The 21621-nt window shown below is 41.5% G+C and overlaps 1 protein-coding gene across 28 annotated transcripts in view; it reads left to right on the top strand.

Moving 5' to 3' along the window:
- MICAL3 (microtubule associated monooxygenase, calponin and LIM domain containing 3) overlaps positions 1-21621 on the top strand; it is a 291510-nt gene that overhangs the window by 202139 nt on the left and 67750 nt on the right. For all 28 annotated transcript variants that reach the window (XM_053252877.1, XM_053252875.1, XM_053252874.1 and 25 more), the window contains one exon: positions 15804-15999. In XM_053252877.1, coding sequence (XP_053108852.1) covers positions 15804-15999 — 196 coding nt within the window. The remainder of the gene's footprint in view (positions 1-15803; positions 16000-21621) is intronic.

The raw sequence follows: 21621 nt of genomic DNA, 5'->3' as shown, positions 1-21621 counted from the left end.
TTTGGCTCATTAGATTTAAATTAAGTGTGCTGGCTAATAAGAGGCAAAATATACTTGGCAGGACAAGCATTTGTTTAATTTAATTCAATGCATGCTCTTTTAGTTTGCGGTTTTGGGATATGCATTACATCCCAAGGCAATAGGATGCATTGAAGTAGTATAGTGTCTGGCTTCTTATTGTTAGAGACAATATGAGAACTAGAGTCGAGCTGACAAAAAATGGTCTGGTTATTTCAAATCCATGTATAATTTGAAATGTATAGACACACAAGAGTCCTTCCAATATATAAACACTTCCTTTGTGCCTTTGCATCACCCATCAAAATAACAGGATTTTTTTGTTATAGTTTCCAGTTTTGCTTTTTAAAATTTATTTTTAATTCTCCTCTGTTTCTACTACTGGTAGTCATAGGCAGGTTTGAAAATATGACAGTAGAAATGCTAAAGAACTTGGAATAAGGAGGTAAGTGTGAAAGAACCCAGGAGTCATGATTGCTAAACCATATCAGCTTTATTTTCCCCTGGAGTTGACTTGACTTTCACACAAATGCAGAAATACCATCCCAACCTCCAGTTTACCAACCACCTTACAGAAGGACCTTGTTAATTGCAGACCCAGCACTTGCGGTTTCACGTATCTGCAGTCGGGTAATAGACACCCACCTCGGTATACGCAGTCTTAAAATGGGGGGAAGGGGGTTAAATCCACACATCTGTGGATCGGAGGCAGCTGGATATGACCATGGAGGTCTTTTCTAGCCGCCATCTTGTGCATAGGAGCCATGTTATGGCTCATTTTGAAGGAAAAACAACACCAAAAACATGATTTTCAGCTGAATTTTTTGGCCACTTCTTTACTTGTGAAGGGCAGTGGACCATGGCAGGGCACTTTTTGACATGTTTTGCAATTTGGGGGCAATTTTGGGCAGTACGGGAACCTAACTGCTCGCTACCCATAGACCTTATGCCCTGTTGTCCACAGATTCACTATCTCCCCCCCCCCCCGCAACCTGTGGAACGGAACCCCAATGAATAACAGGGTTCTCCTGTATTGGGAATGATGTGCAAATTGACTGTAGCATTCTTGCACATGGTACTTTTATGTTGCTTCCGTACTGACCATGTTTCCTTCTGTTCCACTGCAAAATTTTCTCTATTTACAGTGGCAACCTTTCTGTCTTTCAAAAATTTGGCAATACTGCCAAAGTGAAAGAATTAACTGATTTTGGTAGTGGACTGTATTGAAAGTCACTTCTCTGTAGATTATTTTTGGTTCAACTAAACTTTGAGGCAGTGAGAGCTTCCTGGTCCTGAAATGCCCAGTTTCCTTTGCAGGTATGCAAACTAATTAAATTAAAATTTATTTTTCTACTATGTAAACTTTTCCTCATTACTTAGAATATTCTCACAGGATTCTTGCCTTCCAAACTCTACACTCTCAGGAGACCTTGTGAACATATGAAGCTGCCTTTAATGAGTTAAACCATGGTTTCCAACCTATGGTACTCTAGATGTTGTTGAACTACAACTCCCATCATCCCCAGCTACAATTTATTGGATGATGGGAATTGTAGTTCACCAACATCTAGTGTACCATAGATTGGGAACCCCTGAATTAGACTATAGTCCATCTAGCTCGGTATTATCAATAGCGAGTGGCAGCTGCCCTCCAGGACTTCAGATAGCGATTTTTCTCAGCCTGTCTGGAGATGCCTGGGATTGAACCTAGGACTTCTGAATTTAAAGTGGATGCTCTAGCACTGAGCTAGCCAGCCCTAGAAAGAGTTTTTCTTCAACGGGTTCTCTGTGATTTGCATGAATGGGCTTTGTTCCTGTGCAGAGTCCATGTCAGGACGTTTCCAAGTTTATATCGAGATTGGGGTTTCTGGAAGTAGCCCCGCCCCCTCTGATGATATGCGCCTGTGCCAGCTTTCCCTCCTCAGAGGCTTTCTTCGTCTGCCGACAGATTGACTTTGTCGTGAACACTCTGAGCTTCTTTAGCACAAAAAAGGGAAAAGAAATCAGGCTTTTGATTCTTAATTGTTTATTTTTATTCCTCTCTTTCCCTTCTCCCACCTGTATCCTCTACTTCTTGTATGTGTTTCAATTTTCTCCTGCATCACTCCACCCCAACCCCCCAGATGAGTTGTGGAGTTGGGGACTCACCACTTCTGTGGCGTATGGCCAGCCAGGTCACTTTCTAAAAGTGTATGAAGTGTAGGGCCAAATTCCCTTCCACTGGCGGCCACACCCACTGCCTCTTTTGCCTCAGCAAAGCCCATATCATAAACATATGTGCACACTGCCTCAACTTCACCAAGCTGGTGCTCAAGAACAGAACCTCTAGGTTATGCTCCTGGCTATGGGAACAGGCTTCATGTTCATCACTGGTGGTGTCTATCTCTGCCACGATGCAATGTACTGTGGAAGAGAATCTTGGCCATTCCCGTACAGCATCATCAGGTTAGCCCACAGTGTCAACCGCCCTGTCAGTCACCACAACTCATTAGGGTGCTCTGACCCACATCCTGACTCTCAAGCCTATGGCCCCAAGCCCTGCATAAGGGACCAACACGTTGCGGGCGACTTCCACCATGGTATTAAAACATAAAAAGTTGCCAGACACCTCTGTCCCGACAGCTACAGACACCACTCTGAAGAAGTGGGAAAAGCGGCCTCACCCAATTGATACTGACACCCAAGCAGATCTGCTCTCAACAGGGCAACCCTGGCCGAAACCCAGAAAGAAACGGGCCCAAGAGGATGATCCCTCTACCCTACCTAAACCAAAAAAGGGAAACCGCCCGCTTTCAGCGGAACCATCCAAACAATCACCACATCCCAGGGGCCACCATGTGAACCATCTTTCTTGCTATGGATAAAAAGCTATGCATTGGGACTGCAATTGCCTGATTCCGTGCACTCAATCCCAGAACATCATTTGGACCCAGACACTCATTTGGAACCTGCTTTTGACCCTGAACGGGATCTGACAGTTCTCCAGGAGCCATGTTATCCTCCCTCTGAATCCAACTCCAAACCCAAGGTCCCATTCAGACCAGGAAGATGCGCACTTGGACCCGAAGGGTATCGTTAGGACATCTTGGCTCTCAATGACCCTTACACTGGGTAAAAGCAGTGCTTCTATCATCAAACCCACTCTGAGCTTTACCATCTGGAGACGGTCCCAGAAAAGGGCTCGTACCATGTCAGTTATTACCAAAACTGGGACAAACGCCTGGCATACAACTACTACCATATCTCAAGTTCATACCACCACAAATCCAACACCAGGTATAACCAAGGCTGTTACCTTGGACCCTTATGTGGCATGCCGGTAGATTCCGAGACAAATCCTCGGACTGCTACCAGGACGTCTACTCCGGAAGACAAGTGCAACATTATCCTGGTCACTGTGATGATTGCTACAGTACATCTAGCTCCCAGTTACCTCATTGGTACCAGCACAGACCATCCTCACCCTAGGCTCCCAAGATATCTCCACTCAACTCTCCTGGGGACAAACCTTTGCCACAGAAGCACCCTGCAAATCCAAAGTTGAAACTGACACCTCTGGTTCCGAGACCACAGGCACCGCAGCCATCAAACCCAAGACCACTGGGACCACAACCGCTGACATTGCCTTCCTCCCGAAAGTAGTGTCCTCATTCCACTGCTCCCAACCACTCATGTTACTTGTTTTCTTTCCAGAACCCCAGGACTGTGCACAGTGTCACCTCTGCTCTTTATATGTCAAGAGAGCACTGACATTTTACATGAAACATATGATGCAGTGGCACAAATCTTCTTTATTCATCACCTGTGATGGGTTGCACCACAGGAATCCATCCTCCACTCAGACTCTATTCCACTGAGTGGTTCAGACTATCCAACTTTGCTATGAGATTGCAAAAAAAGCTTTGATGCCTGCCAGCATCAGAGCTCACTCAACCAGAGCTGTCACCTTAACCGGGCGGTCCCCTGCTGGACGTCATCTTTCAAGCTGCAACCTGGTCGTCGCAGTACTCTTTCATCCAGCACTATACCCTGAACATTAGGGCCCACAGAGATGTGTCCTTTGGTGCGATGGTCCTACAATCACTCTTCATGTAATTAGCCTCCTCCAGGTAACCTTTTGGATCGAACTTGCTAAGCACCCATATGTGTAAAGCACAGAGACCACGTCAAACAGGTTGTTTACCTGTAACTTTGATTCTTCTAATGGTCATCTGTACACTTTCAGGCCCTCCCAAACTCCCCTCTGTAGTTCAGTATCTTGATGGACTCAGGGACTGAGGGAAAGCTGGCACAGGTGCATATCGCCAGAGAGGGTGGAGCTACTACCAGAAATCTCAATCTCGATAGAAAGTTGGAAACTTCCCAAGGTGGTCTCTGCACAGGTGCAAAGCCCATTCATGTAAGAGCACAGATGACCACTAGAAGAACCAAAGTTACAGGTAAGCAACATGTTCTATCATTTCATAACTGAAATAGTGAGAAGGCAGAATAAGCTTGCTCATGGAGAATGGCAACAATCAGATAAAGAGTGGTGTTTCTGTAACAAATGATAAATGTCAGCAATAAAACCAGGAATGTTCTTCCACAGTCTCATTTACTGATTCCCAGAAGAGTTCTTGGAACATTCAGTAGAGTAGCAAGAAGGTTTAGCAGCTGTTTTTTCCTGTCCAGGTCCTGGTACACCAATGAAAATGCAATTGTTGACAGACTCCTGGAGACAATGATCCATGTGGATTCAAGACTATTCACTTTGCACTTCAGATGCTGAGCTTTGTTATAAACCGACCCAAATTGGCTTCTATGTATTCCATATCACCCTGTGAACATAATAGAATCTTGCAGTCAGCCATTCTGGAATGTTACCTCCCTTTCTTTCACTATCCCCAATCAGTTTGTGAGGGGTTCCAGGTTTAACCTAAACCCACACAATTCTGACTTAACAACTTAAGATCCCAAGTTTATTTGAGGGAGAGGGGAAAGGGAAAGGTTGAGTTCATAGATTTGCAGAGTGCCCTTCATGGGTAATTGGGATGAAAGCTGAGAGACCAAATATGGAGTTGGGCAGAACTTCCTGATTGAGTCCTGGAGTTCCTGATTGAGGCCTGGAGTTCCGCTCCAGTTCCATTGCTGAAGTTAAGGGGGTCTGATGTTGTAAACCACCTAGTTGGGAGACTGCCTGGAACCATACATAAGCCACTCTGAACTCTTTGGAAGAGCAGCAATTCTTCAGGGTAATAGATAACATTAAATGTCATTTGTTTAGAACATTTCTGTAGTACTTTTTCAACAAATTTCACAAAGCAGTTTATGTAATGAAGGAATGAAGAGATGGTCCCCTGTTCCAACAGGCCTCATAGTTTAAAAAAACACAAGGAAACACCAACAACAGGCCACTGGAAGGGATGCTACGTGCGGTTGAATAGGGACAGTTGCTATTCTCCTGCTAAATATGACCATTAAAAGGTGGTAGTTTACAGTTCACAAAAGTTCATCACAGAATTTCATTTATGTGAACTTCACCTAAATTCACAGTTCATGGAAGTTCATTTATGTGAAGGATTATTTTTAGCACCTTCTCAGGCCTAGAGATAAGCAGAGCAACAATCCTCTGCATCCTATAAACTGAGAACAGTTATTGGAGAGAGAGGGAGAAGTTGTGCTGTTACATACAGCATTTCTTGTGCTCCAGCAGCTTCGCCTCAAAGCCTTATTTTCTCTCTACTTAGGCCTGCTTTAGTGGCTCATTTCAAAATACAGTATGACCCTTGACTTCAATATGATAAATCTTTCATAGGGAACACAGGGTATTCTGGCATACCTTCAGACCTATCAGCTGTTGTAGCTTGTTTCTGATGATGAGCACACTAAGCAGGATTTAAAATACAATAACTTCATTTATTCTTAGCATTTTTTTCTACAGCCCCTGCCCTTCCCACTTTTCCTTCTTCCTCACTCTTCCTGGGTATTATGGAAAACCTAGTCTTGAAGGCTAGAGACTCCAAGGGACCAAACTTCTAAATACATAATGGTTGTAAATCTTCCCCTTTTAGGTTACGTCATCGGCTCTTAAGATGAAAGCTAAGGCCTCCACAGTGGCACAGGAATCATTTTCCTTGAGGCTGCCATGACAGCTGCCAATATTGGACTGAGCACAGCAAATTATTTCACCTAATGATTTGGCATCCTCTGTGATAAAGTAGAAAGAGGCCCTAAATTTTCATCGAAAGTGTAGTGTTATCTGTGGAGCCTACAACTGAATAAAAAATGCATCTGATCAAGAAAGCAATGCTAAAATGGAAGTGCAATGACACAGTTGCTTTCATGACATCTGAAAGTGGCACTGATTCAAGATGCTGTGGTAATCTCTTCCGAAAGAGAGAGATCCTGAGTATCGGAGATAAAATTCGTGTTCTGGGACATGGTAGCTTCCCTGTGTTTGATTTGTCACAAGCATAAGTGCAAAGAAGCATATATCTATATAAAAGAATAGCACACATTAATGTAGAAATGTGCTATGTGACTTTATGCCCAGAGACTGGTAGCTTAACTAACTATTGCTGTTCTCCCCCCCCCCCCCCCGCCCCCAACATACCAGATCTAGGCCAAAGGAGTGACGCCTTTGTGAGTAGTTGCTAGGCAACCAGCCATACGTCTTCTCCAGTTCAGGATCTGCTGGTAGCTCTCTTGAGTGATTTGCTGCAAATTGGCAAGGGTATTGGATGCCAATAGGTTAGCAACAACAAGAACCTGCTCCGAAATGAAGGAAGCTTGAGGGGGGAAACCAGGAATTGATGTTTATATGAAAGAACAGGGAGTGCATGTGCTCTGACACACCCTGTTTAATTGTGTCCTCCTATCTCCTTCCCCCACCACCACAGCTTTGTGTCTGGCTCTGGTTGAAACATCCAAATTCTAGTTGAATAGAAAAGGGAAATCAGGCCTGCAGAAACACATTCTTCGGGACATCTAAAAATTTGGCACTGGTTTCTAAATTACAGCACAACATCTATGAAACGTTTGTATCAGTTCTAATGAGGTTCAAGGAAAGTCAGATGCAAACCAAATTCACAGAGCACGTGGGAGGGAGGCCTAGGGACCCACAACAGTGTTTTGTTTTCTTTTGTTTAATTTTTGTCCAATGCATTGTCTTGTTTCAAGATGGTGGCCACACAAAATAAAGGAAGCACCCTTTTGTAATTCACGTCCTGTAAGTCAGATGCAGACCAAATTCACAGCACATGGTAGGTGGTTCCAGGGTAAGAGGCATCACGTTAAAAGAAGTAGAATGTGAGCTCCATGAGTTCTATTCAGAATTACATGCTTTTAAAATAAACTTCCTGCACTAGAGAAAAGGGTACTTGCCCAACCGCCTTCTGGCACACTGATTTGCCTTCCAGTGTGCAACACCACCACCACCACGAGGTTTGAAGCAGTATATAGTTCCGAAACTATTTTACTTCATGAACTTTGTTCAGACAAGGCCTGCAACTTTCCCATCTGCAGCTTAGCCCTATACCATGACCACTGTGTGTGGTAACATTTATTGCTATATTTTTATCCAGCCTGAGAGCTTGTAGCAGTGATTTACCCTCACAGCAATCCCTGTGGATTTAGACTGCGAGAGCAATGTGTCCAAGGACATTCAGTGAGTTCATAACCAAGTAGGGATTTGGCTTTGAATTACAGTACATATAAGCCCCTCTATCTGGCACTCAGTGCAGTATAGACAATGGTCTTCATCATTTCCAGACTCAGGACCCACCTTTAATCTTAATCTCCAACATGAGACCCTGTTTTAATTTATTTTATCTGTATGCATTTCTTTTTCCCCTCTTCTGTAAAAAGTTTTTCTCTTAAACCATGTAACAAAGAGGAAAAGAAAATGGTAGTGGTGTCCAGATGTTGGTCACGATCCACCAATTGAAGACCCATGAAATACATACTAGATTTTGAGGTCTGTGTAAACAGTTATTTTAGGATTGCTGAACATACTTCTCCCTGATTTATTTACATATTCTAAACCTGGGGCCACCCCGAGCTTGAAGCTGAGTCAGCATCAGGAACTCTTGACACAGAACTCTCTCATCTTGGAGTAAGTGATCAAGTAAACAAGGGATAGCCAAATCCTATAGTCACTGTTACTCGTCTACACTGCAAACACTGGTGTGAGGGCACCACACCACTCAATAGACAGGGTTTTTAAAAAAATAAAATGGTCCCCACAGCAGGAGATTTCGCACTTACAGGACACATATGCTCCCACAGTATGAAGATAAACATGGAACTATACTATGTTCACAGTACAATCTCTATGAAAAACACATGGTATCTCGTATTTTCTGACAGCCCTGTTCAAGGAATGCACAAAGTAATCTAGGAAGTAAAGTAATTCTCCATGAATTAAACATCTGTGGGTACTATGTATTAACATTCCTTTATTTGGTACATCATCATTTCCCCCCTTAGTTGGACTCCAGTTCATTTTTTAAATAACAAGATGATTAAGGTGACTTTTCAAATAATGCTTTGTTGATCATTATGAATTCATGAATATTTCTGTGTGTGCCTGCTAACCATGAAAAATTGAGTTGGGTATATGGCCATTTTATTGTGTTGCAATGTGCTCAAAGTGCAAGGTGTTCTTGACATCTCTTTGATTTCTTTAAAAACAAAATACCAAAAAAGAAAATCTACCCCTTAATTATTCTAGTTAATCAAAAAGACTGGGAGCTTCCATAACTCTTCTGCTACAAGTGCTGCCAAGGATGCTTTTATGTGGCAGTCACCAAATACAAAAATTAGATTTGACACTTCTTGAAGCCAGTGATTTGTAAGGATCAGAACTTGGCTAGAGTTGTGTGGCAATTGTTTTCTGAACATAAGAAGCTACTTTATATGGAGTCAAATCACTGGTCCATTTTGTTCAATAATGCCTGTTCTGTCTTTCCCAATCCTCCTACCTGAGATTGTTTAAAACTGGAGATGCCAAGAATTGAACCTGCACCTTTATGCATGCAAAGCATGTGTTTTACCCTCTCTCAGTTGAGCTAGGATGTATTCTTTCTTGACTTGATTTTGACTTAAATAGCTGCATGGCTTGATCCTCATAGGATAGGAATGCTTCACATTCTTCTTCATAGCTTTTCGTCACCTGTCTATGGTAAGGAATGACAAATACTTAGCTAGTTATGGAGATGGATAGGGAGGGAAGACTGAGAGAATCTTACTGTCCTTGTTAATATGTAATTACAGCCAGCTAGTGGATCTCCAAGAAACAAATTGTGAAGTTCAAGATAACTGAAGCTCTCACCCATTCTAGCACTTGGTTTGCACTTCCATAAATGTTGTTTAATCTTGAAATTGGATGGCATTCCATGATTCTGCCCATATGAATGCAGTAGTGATTTAATACAGAACTGAGCATCCAGTAATCTCAGGTTTATTTCTGATAATCTCAGAATATAGGCTACCTTCAAGTTACCTGCCTCATAACAATTGCAGGGAAACAACAGCAGGAGAGAGGAGGCATGCCTTCATTTTCTGCTTGTGGGCTTCCCAGAGTATCTATTAAATGAATGAATGAATGAATGAATAAAGTTTGGATGAATGAATGAATGAATGAATGAATGAATGAATATATAAATATTGGGTAAATGTGGGAAATGGAATGCAGGACTACATAGACTTTGGGTCTGATCCAGCAGGGCTGCTCTTATGTTCTCAGTTTTTGCTTCAAAAAGAGCAAGTTAGGCTTCCAATATGTGGACAATGTCGGTTAAATCCGAGAAGCTGGATCTGAACTAGATGTCCTGTCACTGTGGTCAGAATGGTAGACTGGTTTCAGCACCTTGCTTTTCTCTTTGCCCCTCAGTGCATACCCAGTAGAAAGAGAATAAATTATGCAAAAAAGCACATTTTAAGGTTATGTGATTCTGTCTTAGATGCAGAACTGTGGTTACCACTACACAGAACGTTGATATTTTGTAAGTTCTGATGGGCCTTATGATGGAAAGGATCTCTTGCTAGTTCTTCTGTGCTAAGATACAGATGAACCTGTAGAAGATTCATCTTAATCTCTCTCAGCTTTGCTTACTAGTTTGAGTTGGTCTTGTAAAAGTTGTGACATTGAGGTTACAGGGGGCAGTCTGACCAGTTTTTGTAATTCTAGGATTATTTACCTGAAAGCTTGCTTTTCTTTGCCAGGGCTGGTCCAGGTGACCCTTGCTTCGAGTATGGAATGCTGCTTCAGCACTCTTGACCTCTACCATATCAAAGTATAATGCTAAAAAGCTGAGCTATGAACCAGAAAGTCCCCAGTTCAGATTTTGCCTTTTCACAAACTCACTCTTAAATTAGTTTTTTCCCCAGTGCATCCCTGCTACACCATCACATCTGCAATAAGCAGATAAAACTGATACTTTATAGGGTTATTGTAAGGTTTATTGAGTGTCCAAGATCGAAAGAACTATTGAAGCACATAAAAGTCCTCCTGGATTAGACCAAAGGTCCACCTGGTCCAAAATCCTTCTCCTCACAGGGCCAACCAGACATCTCCAGGAAGTCCATAATCAGAAAGCTCCCCCCAAAATGGTATTGAATAGCATTCTGTCTTTGAATATCATTTCATATTGCCATCATGTTTAATAGCCATGGAAAGTCTCATGCAAGTGCTTGCACCAGCCCACTAGAATGGCTGATTTGTTTTTCTTTATTCATTTATTTTTGGCATTTATATACCACTTTTGAGGTGAGCCTCCCAAAGCAGTTTACATTTTAAAAAATGATTGAAGAACCACACTAAAACCAACATGTTTACATATTTACATCTTGTGCTCTTTTGGCTTTGTCTCTTCTCTCTTCCCCTCAGAGCAAGATGGCCCCTGGTTGCTCTGTGGTGGCAGTTGCGGGAAGGAAGGGTCACCTCAGCTGGAATATGGAAGCTCTATGGTGGCAGCTCCCCAACCTGTCTCTCTTCTCTTCTCTCCTCTTCTACCCTCAGAGCAAGATGGGAGCTTTAAACATTTTCTTTATTTAAAGAGGCCAAGACTTCCCTCATTTTTAAAAGTCGTTTTTCTACTATGCCGTTTTTCATGCGGCATAGGTTGCTGCTACTGTTCTGAGAACCAATGTAAATCCCCTTTAGGTTGACAGAGGTAATCTCGCAAAGTGGTAGTCCAGGACCTCAACATGCCTGAGGCTGCCCTCGCCCCTCTCTTGTGCACCACCCTCCATTTCCACCACCGCCACCACCCCCATCTCTTTGCAGTGGCAGCAGAAAAAGAAGGTAGAAGACTGTTTTGGAGCAGCTCTTTGCTAAGTGGTATCTGCAGCGTCATTTGGCACAGAGCTGCTCTCATGGCACTGGGAGGCAGTGGGAAGAGGGTGTTCTACTGCACTGCTGGAAACCCCAATAATCTGCCACCTGAGGTCACCATCTCACCAGGCCTTGAGAAAGGGTCACCTTGGACTCTATTCTTTTGATCCTGGACAGAACGTGTGAAACACTTTGAATGTTCTAAAACATAGTCATAAATGTGTATTAATCTTAAATACGTGCAATACTTATGCCTATGATGATCTATGCACCTTTCAGAAACTATCATTGCCAGCTAGTGTCCAACCTTCACCCACGCCTAGTTGTACAGGAAGCCACCACTGGGCAATCTCTGACTTGTATGAAAGTTGTAATGGAGGATAATGGTTGATTTGGAAGAGGGGGAAGATGTTCAGACAAATAGCTGCTATGGTTTCTTTACATAAAAACAAAATTTACAGAAAACTGAGATTATTTTGGGAATATTCCATACAAGAGAAAAAGTCAAAGGACGTGTCAAACACGATGATGTTATCACTCTCTCTCTCTCTGGCATTCCTTTTACCAAACAGTTGGCTCTGTCAAGGACTGAAATAAAAAATTCCCCTGTCAGCTTTCATGCAACAGCTAAGCAGGCTGCCCTCTTATGAAAAATGTTCCCTTTGGTTTATCTGTGTCCTGCTCATAGCCAAAATGCTTCTAAAATACAGAACTGTTGAGTCAAGGGCTAGAACACTTGCCTATTTAAGGATGTTTATATTTTACAGTTAGAGTTTTAATTTCCAAGTCAATGTTTTTGTCTCAAAAATAGTTAACACTAGATGGTGATGGATACGGATACTGGTACAGCATTTAATATTTGGATTTTATAATATTACTGAAATAAATTGCAAAGCTGCTTGGGAGGAAAGTAGTAGAGTCATTGCTATAAATAACTTTTTGTATGAAATTGCTAAAATCTTTACAATCTTCTGTGTTGACCCTCGCAAGAACCCTGTAATGTGATCACAGCTGTACTCATTTTACAGATTTATGTATTTCTTTATTAGATTTTTATACTGCCTTTCATTAAAACAATCTCAAGGTGGTTTCCAAAAACATTTAAAATATTTCAATTCAATTCAATATAAGACAGTTCCACAATAAAATATTGAATTGGAATATAGAAAACAAATCTTTTCATTACATACAAATCTAATGAAAAGTTTTTAAAAAAACATACACAATAAGACCATAAAATATAGAACAGCAGCAACAGATGGGAAACTGAGAGTGAATTAGCAAAAGCCACAAAAGTGAGACTCTGGGAGAGGTGGGTCTTTACATGTTCACATTATTCTGGCCTCATTCTGGCTATTTAGACTGGTAACAGCAGCAGCTCAAGGAGAGACCTTTCCCAGCCTTGTTGTTAGTGTTCTTTTTAACTGAAATGCCAAAGATTTAACCTTGGACCTTCTGTATGCAAAGCAAATCTCTACCAATGAGCTGTAGTCCACCAACATCTGGGGACCTAAGTTTGAGAATCCCTGGGTTAGAACACAGGGCAAAATGGAAATAGTTGTTAAGACCTGTATGTTGTAGAAATTTGTGCTCAGGTACACGGCAATCTGTTTTGAAAATTCAAAATATAGTAAATCACAGGAAAGCTGGGAACAAGAGGCAAGGTTCATGGGCTCTCATTTTGTTTCCTGTAGTTCTTTGAAACACTTCCATTGACCAACATTCATATTCCTTTTACTCTCAAATCAAGATTGATAGATCATTTCAGACCAGGTCCTCTAGCAGGCCAGGTGCTGTAGTTGGAGACTTTTACAGATTAGGGAGCTTTAGATCATCAAAGAAGAAATTGTTTATTTAAATTTCATGCCACCAATTCAGTGGTTCAAGGTGGTATACAAGAAGCAGAAACCTATATTAGTAAAGCATAACATCAAGGCTGAAACATCAGAGACATAAAAATCAGAGAGACATGCATTAAAAATTTGGGTTCGTTTCAGGTTCATCGATATTTTCAACTCTCTGGTTCAGTTCTGGTCTCAACACTAACTTTGATAAGTGGTTTGGTAACCCGTTCAAACACTTAACAGCTTGTGAATCAGTTTCAGTATGTTCACACAGAATAACAGCATGCTCTTTTGCTTGCATTGTAAGAATAATTACAATTATTAAGAAAAACATTTTAACTATTTTTGAATGTGAGATGTTTACAGACAAAACATGATACAAAATCAATGAAAATATTAATCATATATTTGAAATCAAATACTTGATAACTGAATTGCTCTTTTTGGATTGGGTATTAGTACTTGTATTCAGAGATTCAGTTTAGGTTTAAGGCAATCAAGAGATTTTAGGTTCTGGTTCAGTTCCACTTCACTGGAAAAAAAATTATTGCTTTGATCAAGTTCAGTTCAACTCAGTGCTTAAAATAATAAAATAATAAAACCAGTACCAAAGCAACTAAGTACAGAGATTTTTAAAATCTTCTTTCTCCATTTTCCTTATTGCTGGCCACTAGAAATAAGTCTAAACAAGAAGAAAATTTGCATTCCAGAGGAATATAACAAGGCTCTAATTTAAAGGATTTTCAGAGGAGGGTCTTGTAATATAATTACTGTGTCATTGTCAGCTGTTCTGGATTCCTCTTGTCAGACAGAAATACAGGATATAAATAAATACATAAATAAACTAACCTGAGCACACACACCCCCCACTGGGTTTGTAGCCAGAAATTCTGTAGTGATGGTAAGACCTAAGGGGTGTGGCAATAAAAATGTATCATAAATTAATGCAAAACTGTAAAAGCATCAATTTAAGGAGCCTAATATGTTTAGTTTAAATTGTATTCGCTTGATTTATTTGTATATATATTTTAAAAAAAATACATTCATTAGCCAGAACTATGAATGTTTGGAGCAAGTTTCCTATTTACTGAGTGACTGGATAAAGTACCATTTGTACCTCCCCGCCTCCCCCCCCCCCCGCCTTACCTTCTTAAGTAAAACAGTTGGAGAATTCTACTGCACCATTTCAGGGTCCTAGCAGGGAAGCACATTTTTGACTGTTCCCTCCCAAAATAAAATCTCCTAGCACACTGGCACAGCAAGGGGAGGGTTTCTAGCCTAGCACGCTTTCTGCTTTTTATATATTATTATTATTATTATTTTGCTTCCAGGGGATGTTTTAATCTAGGAGAGCATTCAAAAAAGCAGTGGTCCATTCCACCTCCTTGTTGTGCCACATGTGAAGATCCAGCCTTGAATCTCTTCAGTTGCATTCTGTGTGGATTTAAAGTACAGGGAAACCTCATTATCTGCGGATTCGCGTTTCTGCGATTAGGAAAAAGACACCTGACCTCTGCATACATGGGGTGGGAGGAGATACATCAACCTCACATATCCATGGGTCGGGGTGGCCGGAAATGACTGTGGAGGTCATTTCCGGCTGCCATTTTGTTTCTCGGGGCCACAAACTGGATTTTGGCCAATTGGGGGGCATTCTGGGGCACAGCGTGATTCGGGGGAAGCAGCAAAGCACGGTAAGGAGTCTCCCTCCCCGCCACTGCATTTCCTCCTCAAATTTGGCTCATTTTCAGCCATTTTTGAGCAATTTCCAGCCAACCGGGAACCTAATCCCAGCGATACCATTGACTTTAATGCCTCAATATTCATGATTTCCATATTCACGGCTTCAGCCCGGAACCCCCATGAATATCGAGGTCCTCCTGTACAGTAGAAATTTTCCAGAAGTGCTTCTTCTTGAAGAGCGATTTCTTTTTCTGCACTGCAGCGTTTATAACTTCTATGTCAAAGCCTGTTTTTAAAAGCAATTTCACATTGTCAACCACCCCTGGCTTTAATCTTTGGCTGCCTGAGGTGAAAGAAAAATGACATGTCTCCCAATCGGTGGGTGGGTGCTCAGCATTCTCAGGACATGCGCTCTGACTATGCCACCAAACCAGGCAATGGTGGAAGGAATGTTCCTAGCTCAGGTTGGGAGAGTGTTGCCAAAACTGCCTTGGAGCAATTGGTTAGGGTGCTCCAGCTATACTTTTGGCTAAAATGAGGAAATTAACTCCGTTTGGGGAGTAGTTCAGTTTTGGTGACAAGAGGGAGAAGAGGAGGTGTGCCACAGCAGGATGAGAAGGGGGAAATAAACCATGTACCTCCTCAGGGCAAGGAAGACGAGTGGCACTGAACAGTGGAATTGTACCCGTGGTGATGAGAACCCAATAATTGTCACCCAGTGTGCTCTTTCCTGCACTTGTGCTTGAGGTGACTGCCTCATCTTGTCTCATGGAAGGGCCACCCCTGGTCAAAGCACAGTTAAAAATGATACAGAGGCACAGTCCTGTTGCTCCTTCCGAATTTGCTTGCAAATTTCAGCCTAAATAAATAATAATTGTCATTCTTCTCTCTCTCTCTCTCTCTCTCTCTTTTTGTTTGTGCTTGTTAATTCTCTTGCTCTTCAGCTCCCAGTGTCAATGGCCTAGAAGAACCCAGTCTTGCCAAGAGGCTGCGTGGCACACCAGAGCGGATTGAACTGGAGAATTACCGGCTCTCGGTACAACGGGAAGAGGAATTGGAAGAGGTCCCTGAGGAGACATTGGCAGAACATAACTTAAGCAGTGTGCTAGACAAAGGAACAGAAGAGGATGTTCCTAGCAGGTTTGTCTGGATTTCCAAATGCATTTGTGTAGCATAACTGATAAAGCCTTTGTGTGTCCTTCAGCCTGTCAAAATCAGGAGTAATTAAAAATTCTGTTTTGAGAATCTGCTTAAATCTAACTAGCCAAATGCCAATTATTGTGGCATGGCAGGGAGCAGGAAGAGTCTCAAATTGAGGACTTTCCCTTGTGGGGTCCCTGTCACTTATCAGGAGCAGAAAGTAGGTGGTCTTTGCCCCTACACACACACACACACACACACACACACACACACACACACACATACACATACACACACACCTGTCTATCTATCTATCATCTCCTTCCCTGAAGAACCTTGCCATGTTCCCTCCCTTAGTGTTTTAAAAAACCCAATTAAAAACACATCTTTTAAAGAGGCTTTTAAATGTTTTAGCTGCTGCTGATATCTGGAAGGTTCTTTTGTTTTTATAGTCCTCATTTTTTAGCTTTTTATTAATAACTTTTAATAAAAAGCCCCTCAAAATGAAACTTTTTTTAAAAATGTATTTTTTTAAGCATGGTCTTTTAACTTATTTAACTTTATTTTTCTTTTATTTTGCATTGTATTTATTTTATTAATGTTGTGAGCTGCCCTAAGTAGTAGTGTACTGGAGGGGTGGTAATATTAAATATTATTTTAAAATTTTAAAATATTAAAATAAAAATATTTTACTATTTTAAATTTTTTTTAAAATGTTTGTTTGTTTGTTTGTTTGTTTGTTTGTTTGTTTGTTTGTTTGTTGTGTTTATATACTTTGCAAATATGCCCTTTAAGTGCAGTGCTTTACTCTCTTTAGCCATTCACTTGTATAAGAGCAAAAATTAAGGAGTACACTTGAACTCTGGAGTGGAACTAAATCTGCTCCCTGCTCTTCATAATTCATCTATTGCAGGGGCAAGTTTTGCTCCTACAGAAGATTTATCTTCATGGCAGAGGATACCGAGTGTATACCTGTGCCTGATGAGCTTCTCAGGTACAGAGACTGAAGAATTGAGTCAGATAGAGATGATGAGAGATGACGTTCTAAACTGTCTGGAAAAATGAAAAAATTAACAAATTGCCATGGCCAGGTGGCATCCACCCAAAAGTCCTTAGGGAACGCAAATTTGAGATTGCCAACTTCCTTGCAAAAATATATAACTTATCCCTACAATCAGGCTCTGTGCCAGAGGACTGGAAAGTAACCGAAATAACACTAATTTTCAAAAAGGGATCCAGGGGGGATCCGGGAAATTACTGACCAGTGAGCTTAATGTCTGTTGATAGAAAGCATTCTCAAGGATAAAAAGCATATCGAAGAAAAGGCCCTGGTGAAGGAGAACCAACATGGCTTCTGCAAAGGGAAATCTTGCATCACAAACCTTTTGGAGTTCTTTGAGAGAGTCAAAAGGTGTATGGATAAAGGTGATCCAGTTGACATAGTTTATTTGGACTTCCAAAAAGCTTTTGACAGAGTTCCTTATCAAAGACTCTTGAGAAAACTTAGCAGTCATAGGATAAGAGGACAAGTTCATGTGTGGATTGGTAACTGGTTGAAGGACAGGATTCAGAGGGTAAGAATCCATGGACAGTTCTCTAAATGGAGGGAAGTAAGAAATGGGGTCCCCCAGAGATCAGTACTGGGACCAGTGCTCTTTAACTAGTTCATAAATGATCTAGAAGTTTATTTTATTTATTTAACATATTTTTATACCATCCAAAACTTGCGTCTCTAGGCGGTTTACAACAAAACAAAATAAATGACAACAGAAAAGATTAAAACATGAGTTACAATAAATGATAGCAGAAAAAGTTAAAACATTACAACAATTTAAAATGTTAAAACAGTGTTTTAAAACAATGTTAAAACTATTAAAACAGTATTTAATTAAAAACCTGGGTGAACCAATGCATCTTTAAAGATGTTTCAAATATTGTCGGGGTAAGCAGCGAGGTGGCCAAATTTGTAGATGACACCAAACTATTTTGGGTAGTGAAATATAAGAGAAATTGTGAGGAGTTCCAAAAGGATCTCTCCAAACTGGGGGAGTGGGCAACAAGATGGCAAATGTGATTCAGTGTTAATAAGTGTAAAGTGATGCATATTGAGTGGAGGAGCCCCTCCACTCCTTGGCCCCTCCAAGGAGCCCCTGGTGGCGCAGTGGTAAAACTGCCGCCCTGTAACCAGAAGGTTACAAGTTCGATCCTGACCAGGGGCTCAAGGTTGACTCAGCCTTCCATCCTTCTGAGGTCGGTAAAATGAGTACCCAGAATGTTGGGGGGCAATATGCTAAATCATTGTAAACCGCTTAGAGAGCTTCCAGCTATAGAGCGGTATATAAATGTAAGTGCTATTGCTATTGCTATTGAGGCAAAAAAACCCAACTTCACATATACGCTGATGGGGGTCTAAACTGTCGGTGATTGACCAGGAGAGGGATCTGGAAGTTGAGTGTCGACACAATATGCGGCACATGTGAAAAAGGCCAGTTTCATGGTTGGAATCATTAGGAAGGGGGTTGAAAATAAAACAGCTAACATTATAATGCCCTTATACAAAACTATGGTGCGGCCACACTTGGAGTACTGCATGCAGTTCTGGTCACCATACCTTAAGAAGGACACTGTAGAACTGGAAAAGGTGCGGAAGAGGACACCCAAGATAATCAGGGGCCTAGAGCACTTTCCTTACAAGGCAAGGCTGCAATACCTGGGGCTTTTTAGTTTAGAAAAGAGATGACTGAGGGGAGACATGATAGAGGTCTATAAAATCCTGCATGGTGTGGAGAAGGTTGATAGAGAGAAATCTTTCTCTCTCTCATATAGGGGTCATCCCATTAAACTGATTGCCAAGAAATTTAGGACTGACAAAAGGAAGTACTTTTTCACACAATATATAATCATCCTGGAGAGAATCTATCTTTTTAGTTGCTAAGAGTCAACACTGACTTGACAGCACTTAATCAATCAATCAATAATCAACCTATGGAATTCTCTGCCACAAGTTGTGGTGACAGCCAACAGCCTGGATGGCTTTAAGAGGGGTTTAGATAAATTCAAGGAGCTATCAATGGCTACTAGTCTGAGGTCTATAGACCACCTCCAGCCTCAGAGGCAATATGCCTGTAAATACCAGTAGCAAAGTAGTAGCGGTAGGTGAGAGGGCATGTCCTCACCTCTTGCCTGTGGGCTTCCCAGAGGAATCTGGGCCACTGGACATCCATGAAGCAGGATGCTGGACTTAGATGGGTCTTGGACCTAATCCAGCAGGGCTTTTCTTATGTTCTTATGTACCCGTTTGTTTTATCCTGTAAAAACTCAATATAAACAACTGAGAATTAAACCTACAAGTTCTGTTTTGCATTGTCCCAGCTTGGGCTCAATTTATTGGTCACTCTAGAGCAGAGCTGTACAACTTTGGCCCTCCAGATGTTTTTGGACTACAACTCGCATCATCCCGAGCCATAGTGGTCAATAGTCGGGGATTATGGGAGATGTAGGCAAATATTTGCAGGAGGGCCAAAGTTGTGCAGCCCTGCTCTAGAGAATGATGAAGAAACTTAACCCAGGAACTTGCTCAGGTAAGATTATCTAGGCAGAATGTTGTGTCTTCAGAGGCAGAAGCTTGCAGCCTCTAGAATTTAGAACTCTGAAGTTCAACTTACATATTAGGCCAATGATTTTCACCATTTCTTCAAGCAGGGACCACTTTGGCAAAAACAAACAAAACCTTCAATGTGAGAGCCATATCCAACTGTGCTGATTTCTGCACAGTACTGTGTTTTTCTCAGTGCTGAGAGGGCCCTTTAAGAGAGACGGAACCTTCTCGGCTCTGGAGAGCTCTGTGGGGAAAGCACTGGGAAGGGCTACACTTCCCAGCACGCTGTGTGTGCCTTCCAAGATGGTTCAGAGTTCAAGAGAGCTCTATGTTTTGGTGACTTGGTTGATATTTTTATCTCACAGTTATTCCAAGGAGCTCAGTGTTCTCTTTTTCTGTTTTCACAACAGCTCTGTGAAGTAGATGAGGCTGATAGAAAGTGACTGGCCCAGAGTTACTCAATGAGTTTATGGTTGTGTGTCAATTTGAACCTGGCGTCTCTAGCCACTTTACCTAATTTGGTCAGTCTCTGGTGAGTGGGGAAAGGTGCTTAAACCCTTCCCCTCTGGTCCTTTTCCACCTTCCCAAAAGCTCTTTTTCACCTATGGAGAGAGAAATGCATGAGTAAAAAAGCATCTTGGGGAAGGAAATTTTGAGTGAAAAAATGACAGAGAGGATTAAGCGGGTTCTTTCTCCTTGTCCTCCTTCCATTCAGGCACAGTCTGCATCAGGCTACTTTAGGTTTTTAAAAAGAAAGTTAAAAATGGAGGAATTAAGCACAGAAATGTGTTTAATGTGCAGACGGAGCCTGAGCTCTGTTCTTGGACAAAGGGTTGCATGCTATTTTTAAGTGACAGTAAACATAAACCTGATATTTTCTTTTCTTCCAACAAAGCAAAGCCAACATTCCTCTTTGAGGGCTAGCTATCTGTCAAGCAATGTCCTAAAATAAAATAAAAAAGCAGTCCTTGAATAACTCTCAACACAAATGTTTGGAAAAACACATTCTTGCAAGTTGAGAAAATCGTAATTATCTTTTCTTTGTCTAGATAAAATTCCCCAATGGATTATGCATTTGTGATCCTTGCCCATAATATCACTTAACAGCCTTGTTTAAAAAAAAAAACTTGAAAAAATTTGCTCCCACGCTTCTTTGTGAAGATAGATTATTTGGGCAACAAGTTGAAGATTTAATAGTTATATTAATAATGAAGTCAGAATCCAAAAGCTGTAATTAATTGAAACAACACAAGTAAAAAGATACTGGCTAAGGAACAAGTCATAACATAAGAACAGCCCTGCTGAATTGGACCCAAGGCCTGTCCAGTCCATCTTTCAGTTTTCCACAGTGGCCTACCAGGTGCTAAGATGTGGATGAACCTGTTTGGAGGCCCATAAAAGGGCCTCGATGTGCGCACAAGCGAGTGCAACCTATACGCGCCTGACATGAGTACCCGTGCAGAGTGTTTCATGTCACTTCTGGTCTGACGAGAGAACAGGGTGGCAGGGAGGTACGCTGCTGCCCTGCCGGACTGTTTGTGCCGCTTCCATGTACATCCCTTCCAGATGCCTCAGAGAAACCCATAGGCAATAGATAAAGGTGTGCCCTCTGTCCTGCTGTTGCTCCCCTGCAGCTGGTATTCAGAGGCATCCTGTCTCTGAGCATGGAGGTGACTTATAGGCATCAAGACTATTAACCATTAATAGACCTGTCTTCCATTAACTTGTCTAGGCCCCTCTTAAAAGCCATCCAAGCTGGTGGGCATCACCATGTCCCATGGTGAAGAATTCAATTGATGGATGGGTTGATTATTTATTTATGAAATTTGTACGTCGCTCCACACTTTCATCTCTGGGCAGTTTACAGTGACATAAAACAAGTTAAAACACAGAAAATAAAAACCTTAAAACAATTTAATTATACACTTTGTGGAAAAAGTGCTTCAATTTGTAGATCCTAAATTCCCTGGCAATCAGTTTCATAAGATGACCTGTGATTCTAATGTTTAAAAAGAGGAAGAAAA

The sequence above is a fragment of the Hemicordylus capensis genome, chromosome 5 (assembly GCF_027244095.1).
Source record: "Hemicordylus capensis ecotype Gifberg chromosome 5, rHemCap1.1.pri, whole genome shotgun sequence".
NCBI classification, from domain to species: Eukaryota; Metazoa; Chordata; class Lepidosauria; order Squamata; family Cordylidae; genus Hemicordylus; species Hemicordylus capensis.
Note: the sequence above shows the minus strand (reverse complement) of the source record. Positions and strands in the feature narration are given on the sequence as shown.